We start from the raw sequence: 16757 nt of genomic DNA on the forward strand, positions 1-16757 counted from the left end.
CACTCGGGAGCGACGCGTATGTACTACACCCTTCGCAGGGAGTACTACTGGCCGCACATGGCCAGCGACGCGTTTTCGACCGTACGGAATTGCACCTCGTGTGCTGCGACCCGCGGGACGCTTGTCAAGAACCAAAAGGATCTCAAGCTGTTCCCCGCGGCGGGCCCCTTGGAGTTTGTCGCCATGGACCTCCTGGGGCCCCTGCCCAAGACCGCGCACGGAAACCAACACGTGTTGGTAATTACCGACCGGTTCTCCAAGCTAACGCGCAGTATCCCGCTCCGGACCACAACCGCTTCGGTCGTCGCAAACGCGTTTTTAGACAACTGGGTCTACGTTTACGGAGCGCCGCGCTACGTACTAAACGACAATGGCCCCCAGTTCGCTGCGAAATTCTTCGACGCGGTATGCGCCCTCCTGGGGGTGCGGCATTATCTCACGACAGCCTACCACCCCCAGTCGAATGGGCAGACCGAACGGTTCAATCGCACGCTGGTTCAACGCCTCCGGCACTACGTGGAGGAGCACCAGCGCGATTGGGACGACTACGTGCAGCCGCTGACCTTCGCGTACAATACGCAGGTCCACCGGTCGACGGAGACGACTCCGTTCGACCTGGTGTTAACGCGGCCACCGTCCGGTTTAATTCTCCCCGGTACTGTGCCGCAGGACGCGGGGACCCATCGAGAGGACCCGCGGACCCCGGTGCAGTACAAGCGCGCCACGCTGCGCAAGCTTCGCGACGCTCTCGACCGCGCTCGGACGAAATTATCCGCATCGCAAAAGCGGTACAAGGACGATTTTGACAAGAAAGTCCGCTTCCGTCCGGTGGTTGTGGCGGGCGATTTTGTCTACGTTGATCGCCCGCCCCGCCCGTTGACAAGCGTCGAGCGACGCACGCGTGCGCAAGGTACGGCCGGAACGGACGAGCTCTCTGTCAAACTTCTACCAAAGACAGAGGGGCCGTTTCGCGTGCGCTCCGCTACGGACACCACGGTCCTCATCGAGCAGGACGGTGTGGAGAACCGCGTGAGCATCGACCGCGTCACAAAAATGCCACGCGGGCCGGGGGACACTGTCACCTCGGCCACTCCATCGGCATCGGACGCACAAACCACAACGCCCCGCGCGGAATACGTCGTTGACCGCATCGTCGGACACCGTATGACCCGCGGCGGCATCGAGTACAAGGTTCGCTGGTACGGGTACGTCGCTTCCGACGATACCTACGAGCCCTCCGAGGGGCTCCCGCAACCTTTCATCGACCGATATTGGCGTACGCGCCAAGGACGGACAAGCGCGCTCGCGTAGCGCTTCTTCCGGCCTCGCATGGCCGAACCGTCAGGACGACCTCGCTCGCGCGCGTCGTGCACTGCCGCCCGCACGCGCCAAAAGGAAAAGGCAAGGAACACCGCTAATTGGCTCTGTTTACTGTGGGCGAAGCCCCTAATGGGCTACGCGGAAGGGGGCGACCAACGGGTCGGGGCTCAAGAACGATGCGTGCGCTTAGCTGGCGGAGCCGCCGCGGCGTCTTCGGGCGCGGGGCGCAAGGCCCCGACCGTAGCGGCAGGCATCGGCGGCGCCGCGAGACGTTGGCTGACGACCGCGAGGATGTCCTGCACGCCGCGGAGCTTCTCGTGATGCTCGACGCGCTCACGCTCCGCCGCGGTGGAGGCCTCTCGGAGCGCCGCGACGGTCGTCTCCAGCTGCTTGGTTTGTTGCATCCACGCGCGCGCCTGCAGCAGCGCCTGCTCAACCGACGAAGGAACTGTTGCCCCCTCGAAGGAGCAAGCGTACTGCAGGGCATTGAACGCGGCCTCCTCACGGAGGCGCTCCGGGGAAGACCGGCCGGACGGTTGCGGAGCGGGAGGAGGCGGCATCGGAACGGGACGATGATCGCCTTCGGTACCGGTCACCACGCTGATGTGTGGGGGGCTTGAGGTGGGGGCCGAAATTCCCACGACACCGGGGGGTTCTCTTAACCCCTTCGGTGAGTCGCTCTGGATCGAGGCCACGCGAGCGGATCCGCCGCGGGCCGGTACCGCGGTCTCGACGACGCTCCTCACCGCACCGGTTCCCGCATCGCGCGGCGGCGCGACATCGGCATCGGCAAGCAAGCCGCCCGTGTCACCCGCGTCGACCGTGTCGACTGCGCCGTCCACGTCGACCGCGACGGTCGCGTCCGCTGGACCGGGGGCCGCGCTGCCACCATCGGCACCGGTCTCTGCCTCGGCTCCGGCGGGCATCGGTAGGGTACACCGCTGGTTCCAGCTGAACCACGCGAAGTCCGGCCGGCCGCCCCAATCCATACCCTCGGTGAAGGCCAACAGCTGCGTCGCGTACGCCGCGTCAAACGCCGTACCCTCGAGGATCTCCGCGATACCGACCGAGCGGATTAAATCGATGAGCCCCGCCGAGAGGCAGAAGAGCAGGCCGCGCTCACCGAACGGTTCCTCGCGCCGCGCGATCAGCCGCGGGTCGGCACACTTCGTGAAGAACGGCAGTCCCTCGCGAGCGGCGTGCAAGAAGCACAGGAAGGCCAAGACCGCCCATTCGGAAAGCATGATCGCGTCCACTAAGACGCGCGTTCGCTCCGTTTCCGCGGATTCCGATCGGCCGAGCGGCAACCAATGCGCCGCCACGTACGCCATGACGCTCGGCGTCGGTACGCACAGATACTCCGGCGCCTCGAACGTCGACCAGTTCGGCGGGAGCGCGGGGTACAGGCCACGCCGCGCGGCGCTGGGCACCGAGAAAAACTCGGTGCTGTGCCACATGTGGAAGAAATCGTCCACCCGGCGCCACCGCAGCCGACTCTCGCGCGCTGCGTCCTCACCCCACCGCGCTCGGTTCGCAACGCTGTACCAGCTGTCGAAAGGCCGCGGAAAGGCCACCAAGCGGACGTCGGGCGCGAGGCCCTCGTAGCGGCGATACCGACCGAGGAGGTTCAGCAACGAGATGTGGTACCTTTCCTCGCCCTCGCAGCGGACGTAGAGCAAGTCACTGCCCGCCGCGGCCGGCGTCCGACACGGAGCGTGACGCCACCGCGCCTTCCACGCGCCGGCGCGGTTCTCTTGCGCCACGGCACCGCGTCCGGACGGAGTCTTGATCGCGCGCACCATCGGAATGGCCGCGAACCTCGCCGCGTCTAGCAAGTTCCGCTGAACGTACTCCTCGACCGTAAGCGGAGGCTTGCGGCCCGCAGCGCGTCGGCGTGCGCGCCGCCGGCGGTGGTCCATCGAGGATCCGGGCCACAGCAACCGTATGGAACCGACGCCGCTGCGCAGCCAGCCCGGGGTACTCGGGGCCGTGAATACCCGCCCCAGCGACGTTGTCGCTCCCCGTCCGGCCGGCGCAAGCGCTACGCTACTCGACGGCGCCGGCGCCGCGTACGGCGCCTCGGAAGCGGCCCTTGTGAGCGCCGTACCCGCAGCGGGCAGCGGCGACATGGGAGGCGGCGGCAGCTCCACGGGGAGCTCCGGGTCCGCCTCGACCATTCTTGGAGCCACGCCCACGAGGGGCAGCGGCGAGGACTGTGTTGCTTGGGCGCCCAGCGGTGGCGGAGCGACCGGTACGGGCGAATCAATTGGCGCTTGCGCGGGCCCCGCCACTCCAGTGGGCGGTTGCAGGCCGTCGCGAAGGCGTCGCCGCGGTTGGAAGGTGGGACCGACCGGCGTCGCTGCCGGAGCCCGAGGCGGGCTCAACGGCTGCCTGTACGCGCGCACAGCCGGAGTGTTGCGATGACCATCCATCGGTTGAATGAAGAGCCGCTGTAGGGGAATGTCGTCGTCGTTGGCGGAGGAGGTTTCGGAGTTCGCAGGGGAGTGTTGGGGAAGAATTGGGGGGTCAGTGTGGATCGCATGGGGAGAATCGGAACACGCGCTCTCCGAATCGGACGAACTCGCGGCGTTATATACCGCCAGCTCGCTGACGAGCCAGGGGGCATGATCGTCCACACGGAGGGGCTTCTGTTCCCGCATCGTGCGCGATAGAAGGAAACGTCCGGAACGGACCCAGGCGCTCGAGTAGAGGGTCGCTACGGGGACGTAGCGAAAGCTAAGGGGGGAGGTCTGTAGTATAATGACCGGCGCGAGCGCGTGGAGGTCACCGGACGGCCGTATACGGTATACACGTGGGCGGCTGTGCCCACGTGTAGCGAGCGCGCGCGCATGCCGAGCGGTCGTAATCTGGCGTACGTGTACAGTAGTGCACGTGTCGTCCGAGCGGTAGTCTACGCGTGTTACGTGTGCGCGTTAGCACACGTGTCGTCCGTGCGGTAGTCTGTAAGCAACACGCGTGTACAGTAGTGCACACGTGTAGTAGCAGCGTCCGTGCGGTAGTAGCAATTATGGCGCTAGTTTTTTAATTGTGTACAGTACCCGGTACGCACTAGGCGGCAGGTACTGTACTACTGTACTGGGACAGGTGTCCGAGGCGTCCCTCTGCGGGGTTAAGACCTGGCACCCGTCCCCACCAGTAAACGGGGGCAAGCTCGCCCCCGTCCCTTTTGCGCCTACGTACGTCCGTTTTCGGTTGTCTATCGCGCGCGCTGGCTTCTAACCCGTTACTGGTCGCTTCCGTTCACGCACCACGGGGCGACTGCGCGTAACCGGCCAGTGAGCCACTCCCTTTTCGCGAGCTCGTCCGATCGGTTCAATTAGCGCGTCGCGTCCGCGCCGCGTGCTCCCTCTCTAAAGCCTCCGCCTCTCACCCAACCCAGGGCGGAGAGGAGTTATCCCACACCGTCGTCCCAGTGCAAACTCATCTTGTAGAGGCGAGAGGGGAAGCGATGGTGCGGCCGAGGATGTCGCAAAAATATGCCAAAGCACTACTGGATCTGGTGGTGGCCGATGAGCAGTTAATGCCTCGGTTTGGGAGACAAAGGCTTATTGAGAGCTTGAAAATAAGCAATGATGCCCTTGCGGAGGATTTTCCGACCGACAAGGCAATTAGGAACAAAGTGGTGTCGCTGCGGCACCAAGGAAAGCATAATGCATAGTCTATGGTAAATGGTGTGGATTTGAAAGGTATAAGATAGCTTTTCTGGTCAGGAACTGTCTGCCGGGGAGACACATGCTTTGTGGTGGTGTTGAGTATGAGGGTGAGCATAAATGCAATAAAATGTATATTTTTATCTAGTCCATTCGCGCCAAACGAGCAGAAAACGGGACCTCACCAGCCCTTCACGTGCATGCTAAATCCACGAGAAAATGCGATTGCCATTATCACCTGATTCAGAGCTTTATTGGGATACCACAAACGGGCTGAAAGCTTTGGTTCCGCAGTTTTCCCACAGGTTCAGATTGTCTCAGATCGGCCGTTTTTTGTGCCCCTTTTTAAAAAAATTACGTGTTAAACAGGCGTTTTGGTTTCGAAGATATCAATACAAAACGTTTTGAGCTTGGTCAAAAAGGCTTGTTTTTTAGGCATTCTAAAACGGCTGGAAAAGATGTGCAGATCTCACTAAATTCTATCCTTCCGCATCGCATAAGTCACCTGCTGTGGCGAGAGTATCTTTTTCCTTCTTGTTGAGCAAGCACAAGTCGAGAGAAAATAAGTTGAAAAGTAGACTCACATGTGGTCAAATGGCCTCACATGACGTCACTTCTTCCCTAGACACACTAGCTTCCCGCGTTGGAGTGGATAGCAGTAAGGACTCGACTATTCTCGAGGCAGTGCTCGAACACGTCTACAGAGTCCTTCTACTGCCGCAAGTGGAGAACTTTATCGCTCCCACTTCTAGGGCCAATGCAAGCGTGAACCTTCAAAACGACCGAGAATGACAGCCGCACCCACTGGAAGAAGCATTGGTGGCAATTTGGGAAGTTGGAGAGGCCCATAGCGCATTGGGCGATACAGCGGATCAATTCGGAAGCGTGTACAAGATTGGGGCTCTGGAGTTCGACAACTGCAGTTGTATTGCGATGCGCGCAGTTTCGTCTTGTGTGCCTTGCAGGCTGACACGCGTATCCTTTTTCGATAGCATCACAAAGGCTTCGAGGCATGCGGTTGGTGCAGTCTGATAATTCGATGATTTTGGGTCTGTCCCTGCCGCCACATAGCTACCAGGTGATAGGAGAGGCCGAGGAAAATGAGCTGATTGATACAACTTGCTGCTGTTGCTTTACACGTTCTTCACCATGTACGGTCCTTGAAGAACATATCCGAGCTTTCTGTAATAATGGCGCGTTCCAACTCCAGATATAACGACAACTTTCGTTGACCCATGCTCCTCTGCGGCTATTCTCTCTGCTTCTTCCATCAGCAAGGTACCAAAGCCGCGATGTTGAAACTTTCCGGGGTCCCGCTCATGCACCGGCACAACGGATCCATATACATGCAACTCGCGGACAATGCTGCATTCCTCACCTGCCATTTCAGGTCTGACTGCACCGGCACCCGGCCCAGCCTGCCGCAACCGCAGAAGAGCGACAAGAATATCCTGAGCCGCATCCTCATATGAAAGGAAGGTCTCCCACCCCCCATTTGCAACGTAATCTCTGCGCACGAGTTCGACCTGCTCGGGGTTAATCTGGAAATGAATTGTTTGGATTCCCACTTCACGTGTGCGCACATCGCGACAGGGCAGACCGAGGTCGTGCATGCGTGCCAGTGAAAGCTCACGCAAGTTTCCGTGTTCCACCCCGGATGAAACTAACGGCATGGGGATGTCTCTTTGTATTCTGTACACGCGCACCCACGGTGGCACTAGCGCGAGGATTCGTGCGATAAGGTCGATGAGGTCTGGCGGAGCGTAATTCTTGTAAAGACCGTTCTTCCACAATTCGTAAAGTCCAGTGCCGCGAATGACGAGCGTAGGATATATCTTTAGCCCGTCTGGACGGAAAGCTGGGTTGTCGAAAAGCTCTCTGAACGACTCCATGTCCCTTTCCTTCCCCATATTTGGAAGATCCGGCATCATATGTGAAACAACCTTAAAGCCTGCATCCTTTGCGAGACGGAAGCAGTCACTCACTGCTTGCACCGAATGCCCTCTGTTCGTATCCCTCGCGACGTCCTCATAGACACTCTGGACGCCAATCTCCAATCTAGTACAGCCGTACTCTAACATAGCCGACAAGTGGTGCGGGGAGGAGTGGTCCGGGCGGCTTTCAATTGTCAGGGCGACGCACTTGGCATGCGAGTGTTCCGAGTACCTGACAGCCTCTTTGACAGACTGCGATGAATGCCCACTGAGAGCATCATGCAAGTTTCTTATAAAGTAGTCGCGGTAGGTATTATCCAACGACATGAAAGTGCCCCCCATGAGAATAAACTCGACTTTGTCTACATCATGCCCCAGCGCACGCAGCTGATCAACCCTTGACCTAACCTGGACATAAGGATCGTATCGGGCCCTAATGGCGCGCATAGAAGTGGGCTCATATCCTGTGTAACTTTGAGTGGAGTACTCAAAGTCAGAATCCGGACCTCCGGGGCAGTAGACGCAAATGTTTCCGGTGGTAGCGATATGCGGGCAGCGATGCGGCTTGGACATGACGGCAACGACAGCGATGCCGCTCGCCGTGCGCACGGGCTTGGCGCGCAGCAACGGGGCGAGAGCGGAGCGATGCGCAGGCGGCACGGCGGCGAGGATGTCGACCTGCTTCGGGTAGTCGGCCAGGCCGTGGCGCTTCGCCGCGGCCGTCTTGATGGATGTGACGGAGGCGGCGTTTGGCGTGGCGTGCAGACGGATGAGAGAAGAGACGATCTCAGCGATGGCGGCTTTCTTGGCAAGGGCTTGGTCCGCAGCACGGCGCGGGCGGCGCGGCGCCGGAGTAATGCGCCCCGTTTTCTCTGAGGCGCATACACAGGATGTGCCGCTTTCTGCGCCGGCCGCGCAGGCGCAGACCGCGTCCCCTCTTGCCATGGTGGAAAGCTGCGTAACGGTGATGGGAATTCGCAGCGGAGGCAGACGGGCGGGGATGGAGTCGAGGTGGGAGGAGGGGCTCGGTAGGCGTTCAGGCACAACGTGATGCAGCGGCGCATCGCTGGACGACGTCCGCCAGCCGGCATTCATTACGTCTCTGGTGGGACAAGGTATGATACGACAAAACAAGCTCTATTCTGTACAATCAATCGAAGCACGCCAGGTGTACACACAATCCGCAAGCCTGTACGCCTCCTGGGGTTGCATCTCCAACCCTCAGCCCGGACATTGAAGCTGCCGTCCCAACGCCTTTCTCATCCACAACCCTGCGACAACATGGCGGCCTTCGTGGCCAACAGCACGCTGCTGCTGCAGAGAAGCGCCTTGCGCCGCGCACCCCTCCGCCGCGCGCGCCACCTCTACAGCCAACCGGGCCCGCAGACAAGGACGCGCGCCTCGCTGAGCGTCGCACATGCCCTGCCCGCGCTGGCGTCCCTCCCCACCGCCCTGCCCCTCGCAGAAGCCTCGCTCGCCCTCTCCGCGGGAAAGATTCTGGCGGGCCCGGGCATTAACCTGTTCAACTTTGTCATGGTCGTGCGCATCATTCTGTCCTGGTATCCCAAGACGGATCTCGCCAAGCCGCCGTGGATCTATATCGCCGTCCCGACTGAGCCGCTGCTTAGCGCGACCAGGAAGATCATTCCGCCAGTGGGGGGAGTCGATATTTCCCCCATCGTATGGTTCGCGATCATGAGCTTTGTCCACGAGATCCTCGTCGGACCGCAGGGGTTGCTCGTTTTGCTCGGCCAGAAGTGAGGTAAAATTGGCGGCGCATTGCCCGTGGCTTTCCTCGGCTTTCCATTTCGCTCAATCCCCAGATTGTCAATTTCGTTTCGTTTCGTTCCTTTTTTTGCAGTTGTTTTTGGATACAATTGCTGTTCTCACTTTCCTCAGAGAGATTTGTTTTCCTTTAGTTCGCCCTTGCCGCGCAAGTCCTCTCCCCTCCGTCCCAGATTCTTTGCATCCTCCCGAAAACCTCCCATCCCCCTCACAATGACGACGAATCTTAGCACCCTTGCCTTCGCCTCTCCCACCATCTGCCCCCGCAGCACCACCTTCGTCACCACAACACCCTCCAAATGCCCACCCCAACGTCACAATCGCGTCGCACGCCGCCTGCGCACCCCGCTGGCCGTCTTCGACTTTGTCCGACGTGCAGGTCAGGAGCAGAAGAAGGCTCTCGAAGCCTTGCGCGAAGGAAAGGGAATTGATTATGTACGCGACAAAGTCAAGCGCGACATCGACGAAGTCCGCAAAGTCAACGACGGCCTGAAGAAGTCCCGCGAACGGCTCGCACGTGATTTGGCAAACATCGTTCAGGGGGGGAGAATTGAGGAGCTGGAGGAAGTCCTAGAGGAGTTAGAGGAGGTCCTCATCACCTCAGACTTGGGCGTCGACACGGTCGATAAGATTCTTGACGACTTGCGTGCAGAGTCCAGAGCTCAGAGGCTCGAGAAAAGGGAGGATATCAAGAATGGGCTTAAGAAGAGTCTTGTCCGCATTTTGGAGGCGAAGAGCAATGTGGGGGTCGCTCTGGCGAAGGCGGAGAGTCCTCCCACCATTATCATGGTCATCGGCGCTAATGGCATGGGGAAGACCACAACCATTGGCAAACTAGCCGCCCGCCTGCGGCAGGACGGCTCAAGCGTCCTGGTTGCGGCTTGTGATACTTTTCGAGCTGCCGCAGTAGATCAACTAGAAGAATGGGTGCGTCGAGCGGACGTCGATATTGTAGTGCCCAAGCCGGAGCAAAAGAGCCCGTCGGGCGTCTTGTTCGGGGCCGTGGAGAAGGCGTTTGAAGGCAAATATGACTATTTAATTGTTGACACCAGTGGTCGGTTACATACCAACGCTAACCTCATGGGAGAGCTTCAGAAAATGGTCCGCGTCGTGTCCAAGTTTAAAGAGAATGGGCCAGATGAGACCCTCTTGGTGGTCGATGCGTCTATTGGGCGGAACGCCGTCGCGCAGGCGGATACATGGAAAAAGGAGGTGGGGGTCACGGCTCTGGCTGTCACAAAATTGGACGGGACTGCCCGAGCGGGGTTTGTTGTATCGTGTGTGGACGAATTGGACATTCCCGTCAAACTGATCGGCGTCGGCGAGAGCATTGACGATCTCCGGGACTTTGACGCCGAGCTTTTCGTGGATGGGCTCGTAGGGTAGCGTAGGAAACAGTCCTTTGTGTGCAAAGAACGACACAAAACCTCAGGAAGACCCTGACGAAAATTATTGTGAGAACGTCTTTGGTCGTCCTTTTAACCAATTGGGCCTTCTACCCTCTCAGACGTAGAAGATACTGGGCAGCTTCAGCTGTCGCAGGTGTCACATTCTTGAATGAGTCCGACGTATTGACACCTGACGAACGAACTTCTTCCGAGCAACACTCTGATGGGCACCGCGAAAACTGCATTGACAAATCCTTCTTTCCGTCCACAATCGGGGGCAAGTCTAGAGGACGTAGTATTCGCTTGCAATAGCCAGACTTCGTTGCTGTCTTGAGCCCGACGCGATCAAAAAAGGATGTCGGGGATTGCGGCCCATCGCACTCATCCACAGTCACCTGCGAACTGCTGGCGACGAGGCAGTCGTACTTGTCTTCTGTACACGAGTACAAAGAGATCTCGTCACATTGAGAGGCATACCCGGACTGCACCAGGAAACCCTGCTCCTTCATCTCTCGAAGCGCGTTGGCCGCTAGCTCCTTAAGCACCTCCTTTGAGCTCTGTGAGCGTCTCTTCTTTCTTCTTGGACTTGTACTCGGCGCTGTGTCAGTGGGCAACGCCTGCGAAGAAAGCCTGTGCGACAAAGCACTTGCTGCCGGAAGTGCATGTTGATACTTTCGTTGCTGCCGTGATGATCTTCCACTGGAGGTTTGTCTCGACTTCCGCGGCGCCATTGCTTTCTATAATGCGGAAAATGCGATCCCTCGACAGCAAAAGAAGAAGAGCCTAGCCCCGTTGGAATGAGGCCGACAAGGGATATTGCTGCCGTAGAAAACTCGGCAGGACTCGCAGACGAGCTACAGGATGCATGTGAGGCATTGTGAGTTCAAATCTGGGCCAAATGGCGGGAATGGCACGAATTCAAAAACGTAAAAGATTGCGCCTATTTCGACCTGCTGTGTCCAAGAATGCCGACAGATGAGCAAAAAATTTATTCGAAGTATCGGCCGCACTTTTTGGCGCAAGCATTCGCTATCTGTATCGGCACGCTATGCAGGTGCGATGACGATCCGGCTTTCCCCTTTCAGCAAGGCCAATAGCAGAAGCTGGAGTTTTATTTGTTGAGCTTGAGGTGTTAAGATCAACAGATTACACGTACAGTTAAAAAGAACTCATTTCCGAAATTTGCATGATTGCAGTTCAGGACGCTCAAACTCTAAGAGCCAGCCGACGCTCGCATTCCACAATATCTGCACTACAATTAGATTCTTGAGCAGAAGAGCCAACTGCATGCCGTACTGTAGAACGGATCCAATCCGAAAGCAAGATAAAGTTATCCTAATGGCGGGTATGAAGTCTGCCATGAGCTTGCAACACAATGCTGACAATATTCCCGAAGTGCCCTCTCGCCGAACTTTTTCACGATTTATTGTCAGCTCGATGGCTTTTTAGGAAACGCCTCCCTCCCTGGCTCCAGAAACGGTACAGGCAATCCTCATAGTACCGTCAAACTATTGGATATCCAGTATGCTGACACAGCGTTTTCATCAGCTTCACCCAAAACGAAGTTGCTGCTTTCTTGGACGAACTGTTGCAATAATGTTAAGCTTCGATCTTATGCCCCTTCAACCACTCTATTCAATATTCACCAATAACTAGAAACTGCCTGGCGTGACCAGTGCACATCCTAGACCGAATTGCACATTAAAGTGGTGATGATGGTAGAAAGAAACATGATCAGTTATCGCAGATCAATATATTCTCTCTCATGACGTGTAGTGAAAGTAGTTGCTTTATTCGATCATGCCGTAACCCCAAAGAAAGTCCAACCCACTCGTCTTAGCTGTTTTGCAGAGCGACTTTCCTTGCACGCTCGTACACTAAGCCAACACCAAACCTGAAGCCAAATGGTTGAAAGAGGAGATTATGAAGGCACTGCTCTCGTAGAAAGCTCAATTGATGCTTCTACCTCAATTTCGAACGCCGAGGTTCATATTTCTACACCGCAACTTCCGTGGTTCAATGAAATGACGTTGCCACATGCTGGCTTCAATCCGCAAACAGAGACTGCTTACATCGATCCATTAAGCAGCGATGGAATGATTGATTTCACGAAAGGGTTCGAGAGGGAGGATGATGCAACTATGGGCCGTTTATTAGCGATGGAGTCTGTTCTCACCGAGCGCGATGAAATCTCCGCTTTGCAACAGATCCAAAGCCCAGTAACTGTTGAGGCTTCGTGTAATTCTCCTGCGACGAAAAAGCATGAAGAAGCCGCTCTGGTCGAATCTGCTTCCAGTGTATCTCACGCCGAGTTACTGGCTTCTCTCCAAAGTAATTGCTTTTGGCAAGGCGGCAATACACAGCCTGAGGTACCACAACCAGCTACTTTTCATGAAAGGAAACAGCTTCCCTTCGTCCCACCTCCCAAAGAAAAACCTGGAAGACACCCAACTGCTTCGCAAGACTTTGTTGATCTATCCTCTTTGGTAGATGCATCCCCTGAAGAAGTACGAAAATTGTTTCGAGCATCAAGAGACGATGTGATGACGCAAATCAATTTATATTGGGTTAATTACCGCTACCTTCTCAAGACCATGGAAGAGAGAATACACAAAATCCTTAATGACAGAGGGGTGAAGATTAAAAGAAGAAAGCGGATGGGACCTGAGGTTCCAGCTCTAGAAAAAAAGGAGATTCGTGCGCAAAGAAATCGTGAAAGGAGTCAAGCACTTCGCAAGCATCAAAAGCAACGGTTGGCATATCTCGAAGGCTATGCAGAGCAACTGAAAGTATACAATTCTGCTACAAAATCCCTGATAAATTGTGTATTAGAGGACGAAGCGATGCTTCCTTTGTTGCACGCCTACTTCACTGAAAACGAGTGCAGTGAGAGTCTTCTGTCTTTCTTGAGCAATGGCAAATGAGTCCTGAAGTTCGAGAATGGTGTGTTCCCTGTCCCATTATTCTTTTTATGTATTCTCATCAGCAACAACACAATAGAAAACGAACATGGCATGTAAAGTAAAATGCCGCCTACCGCCTTCCTGCTGGAAGATGCAAACACTTATCTTGTCCCACTGAGAAGTTTGTAATGTAAATTGATATTTAGTATCGATAAAGTTGATTCTGTCCACCTGTGGTTTATTTTCAGACAGAAAACATATCTCGCAGTGAACAAGCACTTTTCCTAAATGTCGATGAAGCTCCCTTGGTAGAAGATGTTGAAATCGTTAGCTTCGATAGCTGTTGGAATACAGCGTGGGTGAGGGGGAGTGGGGCAGGGAATTATTTCTAGTTGCAGATGTACAAATGATTGAGTGCAGCTTCTTAGCATCTTCATTGATGTGGTCAGCACAGCAGTTACTGCGATCGAAAACGGCACACAGCAACTGCAGCGTACCTTTTTCGATCGGCAATCTACATTTCAGTGAGCCAATTGTCGTGTTCTGTAAGTACCGTATGCTGTCCCTGTGAATGTACTGAGGCAATCACAATCAACTAGAAAGTGTAAGAATTCGCTCACTCAAAACAAACAATCCTCAACACATTAGCAGCTGTGTTCGTCCGCTGTGAGAGGCATGGTGCATAGAAAGTACCTTTGTACTGTGTCATGAAGCGTTGGTTGACTGAAAGAACATGTACAGGATACTAAGAGGGCGCGGAGCGATGCGGAAATTTTCTTAGTCCACTGCACTGTAGTAGAAAAATCTGAAACGGCCAATTATGGGCCGCCGTGCTTCGCATCCTCAACGACGACACACTTCGATTGCGAGCACAAGCTGAAAGAGCCTGTATCTATTTCATTTTTGAGTACAGTACTATACTTGCTTTTCATCTGGCGGAGAATTTTGCGCGAGCTCAAGGCCTGACAAAGACCATTGACGAGTACGTGGTCCTAGCCAACGGTGCATTGTGCCATCTGTTTGTATTGAAAGGACCAATCGTCCACTTGCCAGCTCGTTTCAAACGCACGACTTGAACGACAAGCGCCGCACGAGCCCAGATATTGTGACGATCTGCAATTCCACAAAACCTATAAGTTCAGGGGAGCTCATCTTCGAAAGGATATATATTGCACAGACTCAGAAGCAAATCGCAAGTGGTCGATTAATTGGTATCGCCACCTTCTCACTGGTCTTCGTATAGAACTCAAAATGAGCGATTTGAAGATGGACGAAGGTAAGCAACAGTTTGAACCCATCAAGCGAAAGAAGGTTGAGATTCAAAATGTAAGAACCCCGCTGGAATTCTAGTAACATAAGCTTCTTGATGTATTTTTACTATGTAAAGACACTAACTTCCCATTCATTACGCCATGGACAGCTTGCAATCGGGTCAGCGCTGCAATTATTCGAGGTTTCGACGCTAGGACAGCCCTTTGAGAATATGAAGACGGTTATGGCAGCGCATAGAAGCGACACATTGACTGAAGCATGCCGGAGATTGTACGCAACCCGCGGAATTCCTTCCTTCTGGCAAGGCCTAATTCCTTGGGCATGGATCGAAGGAGCCACAAAAGGTGGCGTTCTTCTCTTCTCTCAAAATGAGATCACGATATCAGCCAGAAATGCTGGGCTTGGCACGTTGTGGGCAAGTGCCTTGGGAGGTATTGGTGGCGGAGTTTGTCAAGCGTACACAACCATGGGATTTTGTACATTCATGAAGACTGTAGAAGTGACTCGGACGAAGGGGGTTGGATCCAGTCATAAGAGCTCCATTTCTGTTGCTGCAGATGTCATTCGGAAGGAGGGTATCCTAGGTATGTATAAGGGCGTCAACGCGGTCGCCTTGCGACAGGCAACAAACTGGGGATCTCGATTTGGTTTTTCTCGAGTCATAGAAAACTTGTTTCTTGGTCGAGAGAACGATCGGGTACTATCAAAAGGAGAGCGTCTTCTGTCCAGCATGGTAGGAGGAGGCTTAGCGTGTTGGAATCAACCAATTGAGGTCGTACGGGTCGAAATGCAGAGCATGGCCAAAGCTGCTGACAGACCAAAATCAATGTCCATTGCTAGCACAGCGAAGTATATTTACGGGAAAGATGGCATCCGCGGTTTCTACCGTGGGATAGTGCCCCGCATAGGTCTCTCCATGTACCTAACTAGCGTTATGGTGTTCGGCGGTGATGAAGTTAGACAATACATGAAAACGATGGAATAAACGCACAGCACAGGCGTTATGCACTGGTCTGACCCTAGCAATGTAGAAAGCGGCGACCAGCGTTGAGGTCCTCAAAACAGTAGCATGTGTAGAATCAAATCGAGCACACTTTACTTCACGAATCAGCCCCTCTGGACTACTTCCGATGTGTTGAACCTAGATGGAGAGAATACCTGAAGGTCATAAGCGCATGCAGTCCCTCGCCCGTCGGACATTACCTGATATGATAGGCAGAAGCACACAATCTCAGCCCTCCATACACTGAAAGCGGGAGCACATGACTCAAAAAATACGGCAATCCTGCATCGCCCCGCTTCGGCGCGCGCCTAACAACATGAATTGACAACAATCCCTCTTGGTTGCGGAAATAGCCGTGCTACTGCGAAGCAAGCTTTTGCTTCTTATGTTGCTTGACCACCTTCTTCACGATCTTCTGTTCCTCTAACAGGAAAGCGCGAACGATCCTAGGTACCGAAAACAAACAGCAACAAGCGAGCAAAGAAACCGTCAGAAATGCGCTTTGACTCAGGTTATCCGATATCACGTAACGCCGTCTCTGGCAAATGCATCTGTGCTGCGAGGGAAATCGCGGCATATTGTACTCAGCGGGTTTCCCCATATGTTCAAGGGAATCCGAGAAACCAATCTTCCGCTGCATATCGAGAACGATGTTCGCACACAATGCTAGAGTACATACCTGTTCCTTACTGCGTAACCAGATAAAACGCCACCGTAGCACCTCGACACGGACTTTTGTCTCTTGGACATACGCTTCAGTTCTTTCGGGCGAGCAACAGCGACACCGAAGAGTGGTCTGCCAGTGTCACCGCATTTCGGAGTGCTCGGCAGCTTCTTCAGATACTGAATCGTGAGCTTGCCACCAGGGGTACGCACTCTGTTTTAGTCACGGTGAAGTAACATTGAGATGAGTTAGATATGCATTTTTCACAGGACATTTGCACGCGCATTCGCTCTTCACAACTGCTCACATTGACGGAGTATAGTGGACCTAGATAGCTTCTCGAGAGCCGAACGCATTGCGACGGGAAACGATCTGGAACACATACTTCTTGAACTTGTTGCTCCTGGTGCAGAAGGGGCTCTTGCGCCTCAAGGTAACACGCGCGTCCGGCATGATGAGTAGTTGGGTTGCAAACGCTGCTTCGAAGCGCTATTGACGTCAGAAAAGAGAGTTAAGCAAGGGAGGACGTCGGCACTAGCATTAGAGCGGGTCGATCTACGCGCCGCGGTGTGCATCGCCGGCGACGAAAATAATCACTCAAATTGTAAGAGTTCGACATGAGTCGGAAGGAGTTTGATTTTCCGTTAAAATTATAAGTTTGTAGTTTTGGCTAGTTTCTCTCAGCGCGCTAAGAAGCCAGAGCTCGTTTTGAGTAATATTGGATCTTTGATCTTTTTTCGTCAATCTTTGATTCTTGATCAGGCTGAAATCTTAGCGCACATCTGGGTCTGGTCTCGCCTCCGAACCAGACCTCTCG

The 16757-nt window shown here is 54.9% G+C and overlaps 6 protein-coding genes; 3 read left to right on the forward strand and 3 right to left on the reverse strand.

The window, feature by feature from the left end:
* Positions 1-5470: 5470 nt before the first annotated feature.
* Positions 5471-7870, reverse strand: CHC_T00009566001 (elongator protein Elp3p). Its single transcript, XM_005713981.1, has 3 exons — positions 7586-7870; positions 6129-7537; positions 5471-5570 (listed from the first exon to the last, which is right to left on the reverse strand). The coding sequence occupies exons 1-3, from the start codon at positions 7868-7870 to the stop codon at positions 5471-5473; spliced, it is 1794 nt and encodes a 597-aa protein (XP_005714038.1).
* Positions 7871-7975: 105 nt separating this feature from the next.
* Positions 7976-8686, forward strand: CHC_T00002922001 (hypothetical protein). Its single transcript, XM_005713982.1, has one exon. It carries the CDS (start codon positions 7976-7978, stop codon positions 8684-8686), a length of 711 nt encoding a protein of 236 aa, XP_005714039.1.
* A 237-nt stretch (positions 8687-8923) lies between these two features.
* On the forward strand, positions 8924-10096 carry CHC_T00002923001 (hypothetical protein). The gene has a single exon (XM_005713983.1). The coding sequence runs from the start codon at positions 8924-8926 to the stop codon at positions 10094-10096; it is 1173 nt and encodes a 390-aa protein (XP_005714040.1).
* Positions 10097-10205: 109 nt separating this feature from the next.
* On the reverse strand, positions 10206-10829 carry CHC_T00002924001 (hypothetical protein). The gene has a single exon (XM_005713984.1). The coding sequence runs from the start codon at positions 10827-10829 to the stop codon at positions 10206-10208; it is 624 nt and encodes a 207-aa protein (XP_005714041.1).
* Positions 10830-14367: 3538 nt separating this feature from the next.
* On the forward strand, positions 14368-15258 carry CHC_T00009436001 (mitochondrial DNA replication protein YHM2). Its single transcript, XM_005713985.1, has one exon. The coding sequence runs from the start codon at positions 14368-14370 to the stop codon at positions 15256-15258; it is 891 nt and encodes a 296-aa protein (XP_005714042.1).
* Positions 15259-15347: 89 nt separating this feature from the next.
* On the reverse strand, positions 15348-16464 carry CHC_T00002925001 (hypothetical protein). XM_005713986.1 is given in 5 exon segments: positions 15348-15634; positions 15635-15722; positions 15956-16153; positions 16326-16393; positions 16394-16464. 3 exon segments carry the CDS (start codon positions 16391-16393, stop codon positions 15635-15637), a joined length of 354 nt encoding a protein of 117 aa, XP_005714043.1. The 5' UTR covers positions 16394-16464; the 3' UTR covers positions 15348-15634.
* Positions 16465-16757: the final 293 nt, after the last annotated feature.

The sequence above is a fragment of the Chondrus crispus genome, genomic scaffold (assembly GCF_000350225.1).
Source record: "Chondrus crispus Stackhouse genomic scaffold, scaffold_161, whole genome shotgun sequence".
In the NCBI taxonomy this organism is placed as follows: Eukaryota; Rhodophyta; class Florideophyceae; order Gigartinales; family Gigartinaceae; genus Chondrus; species Chondrus crispus.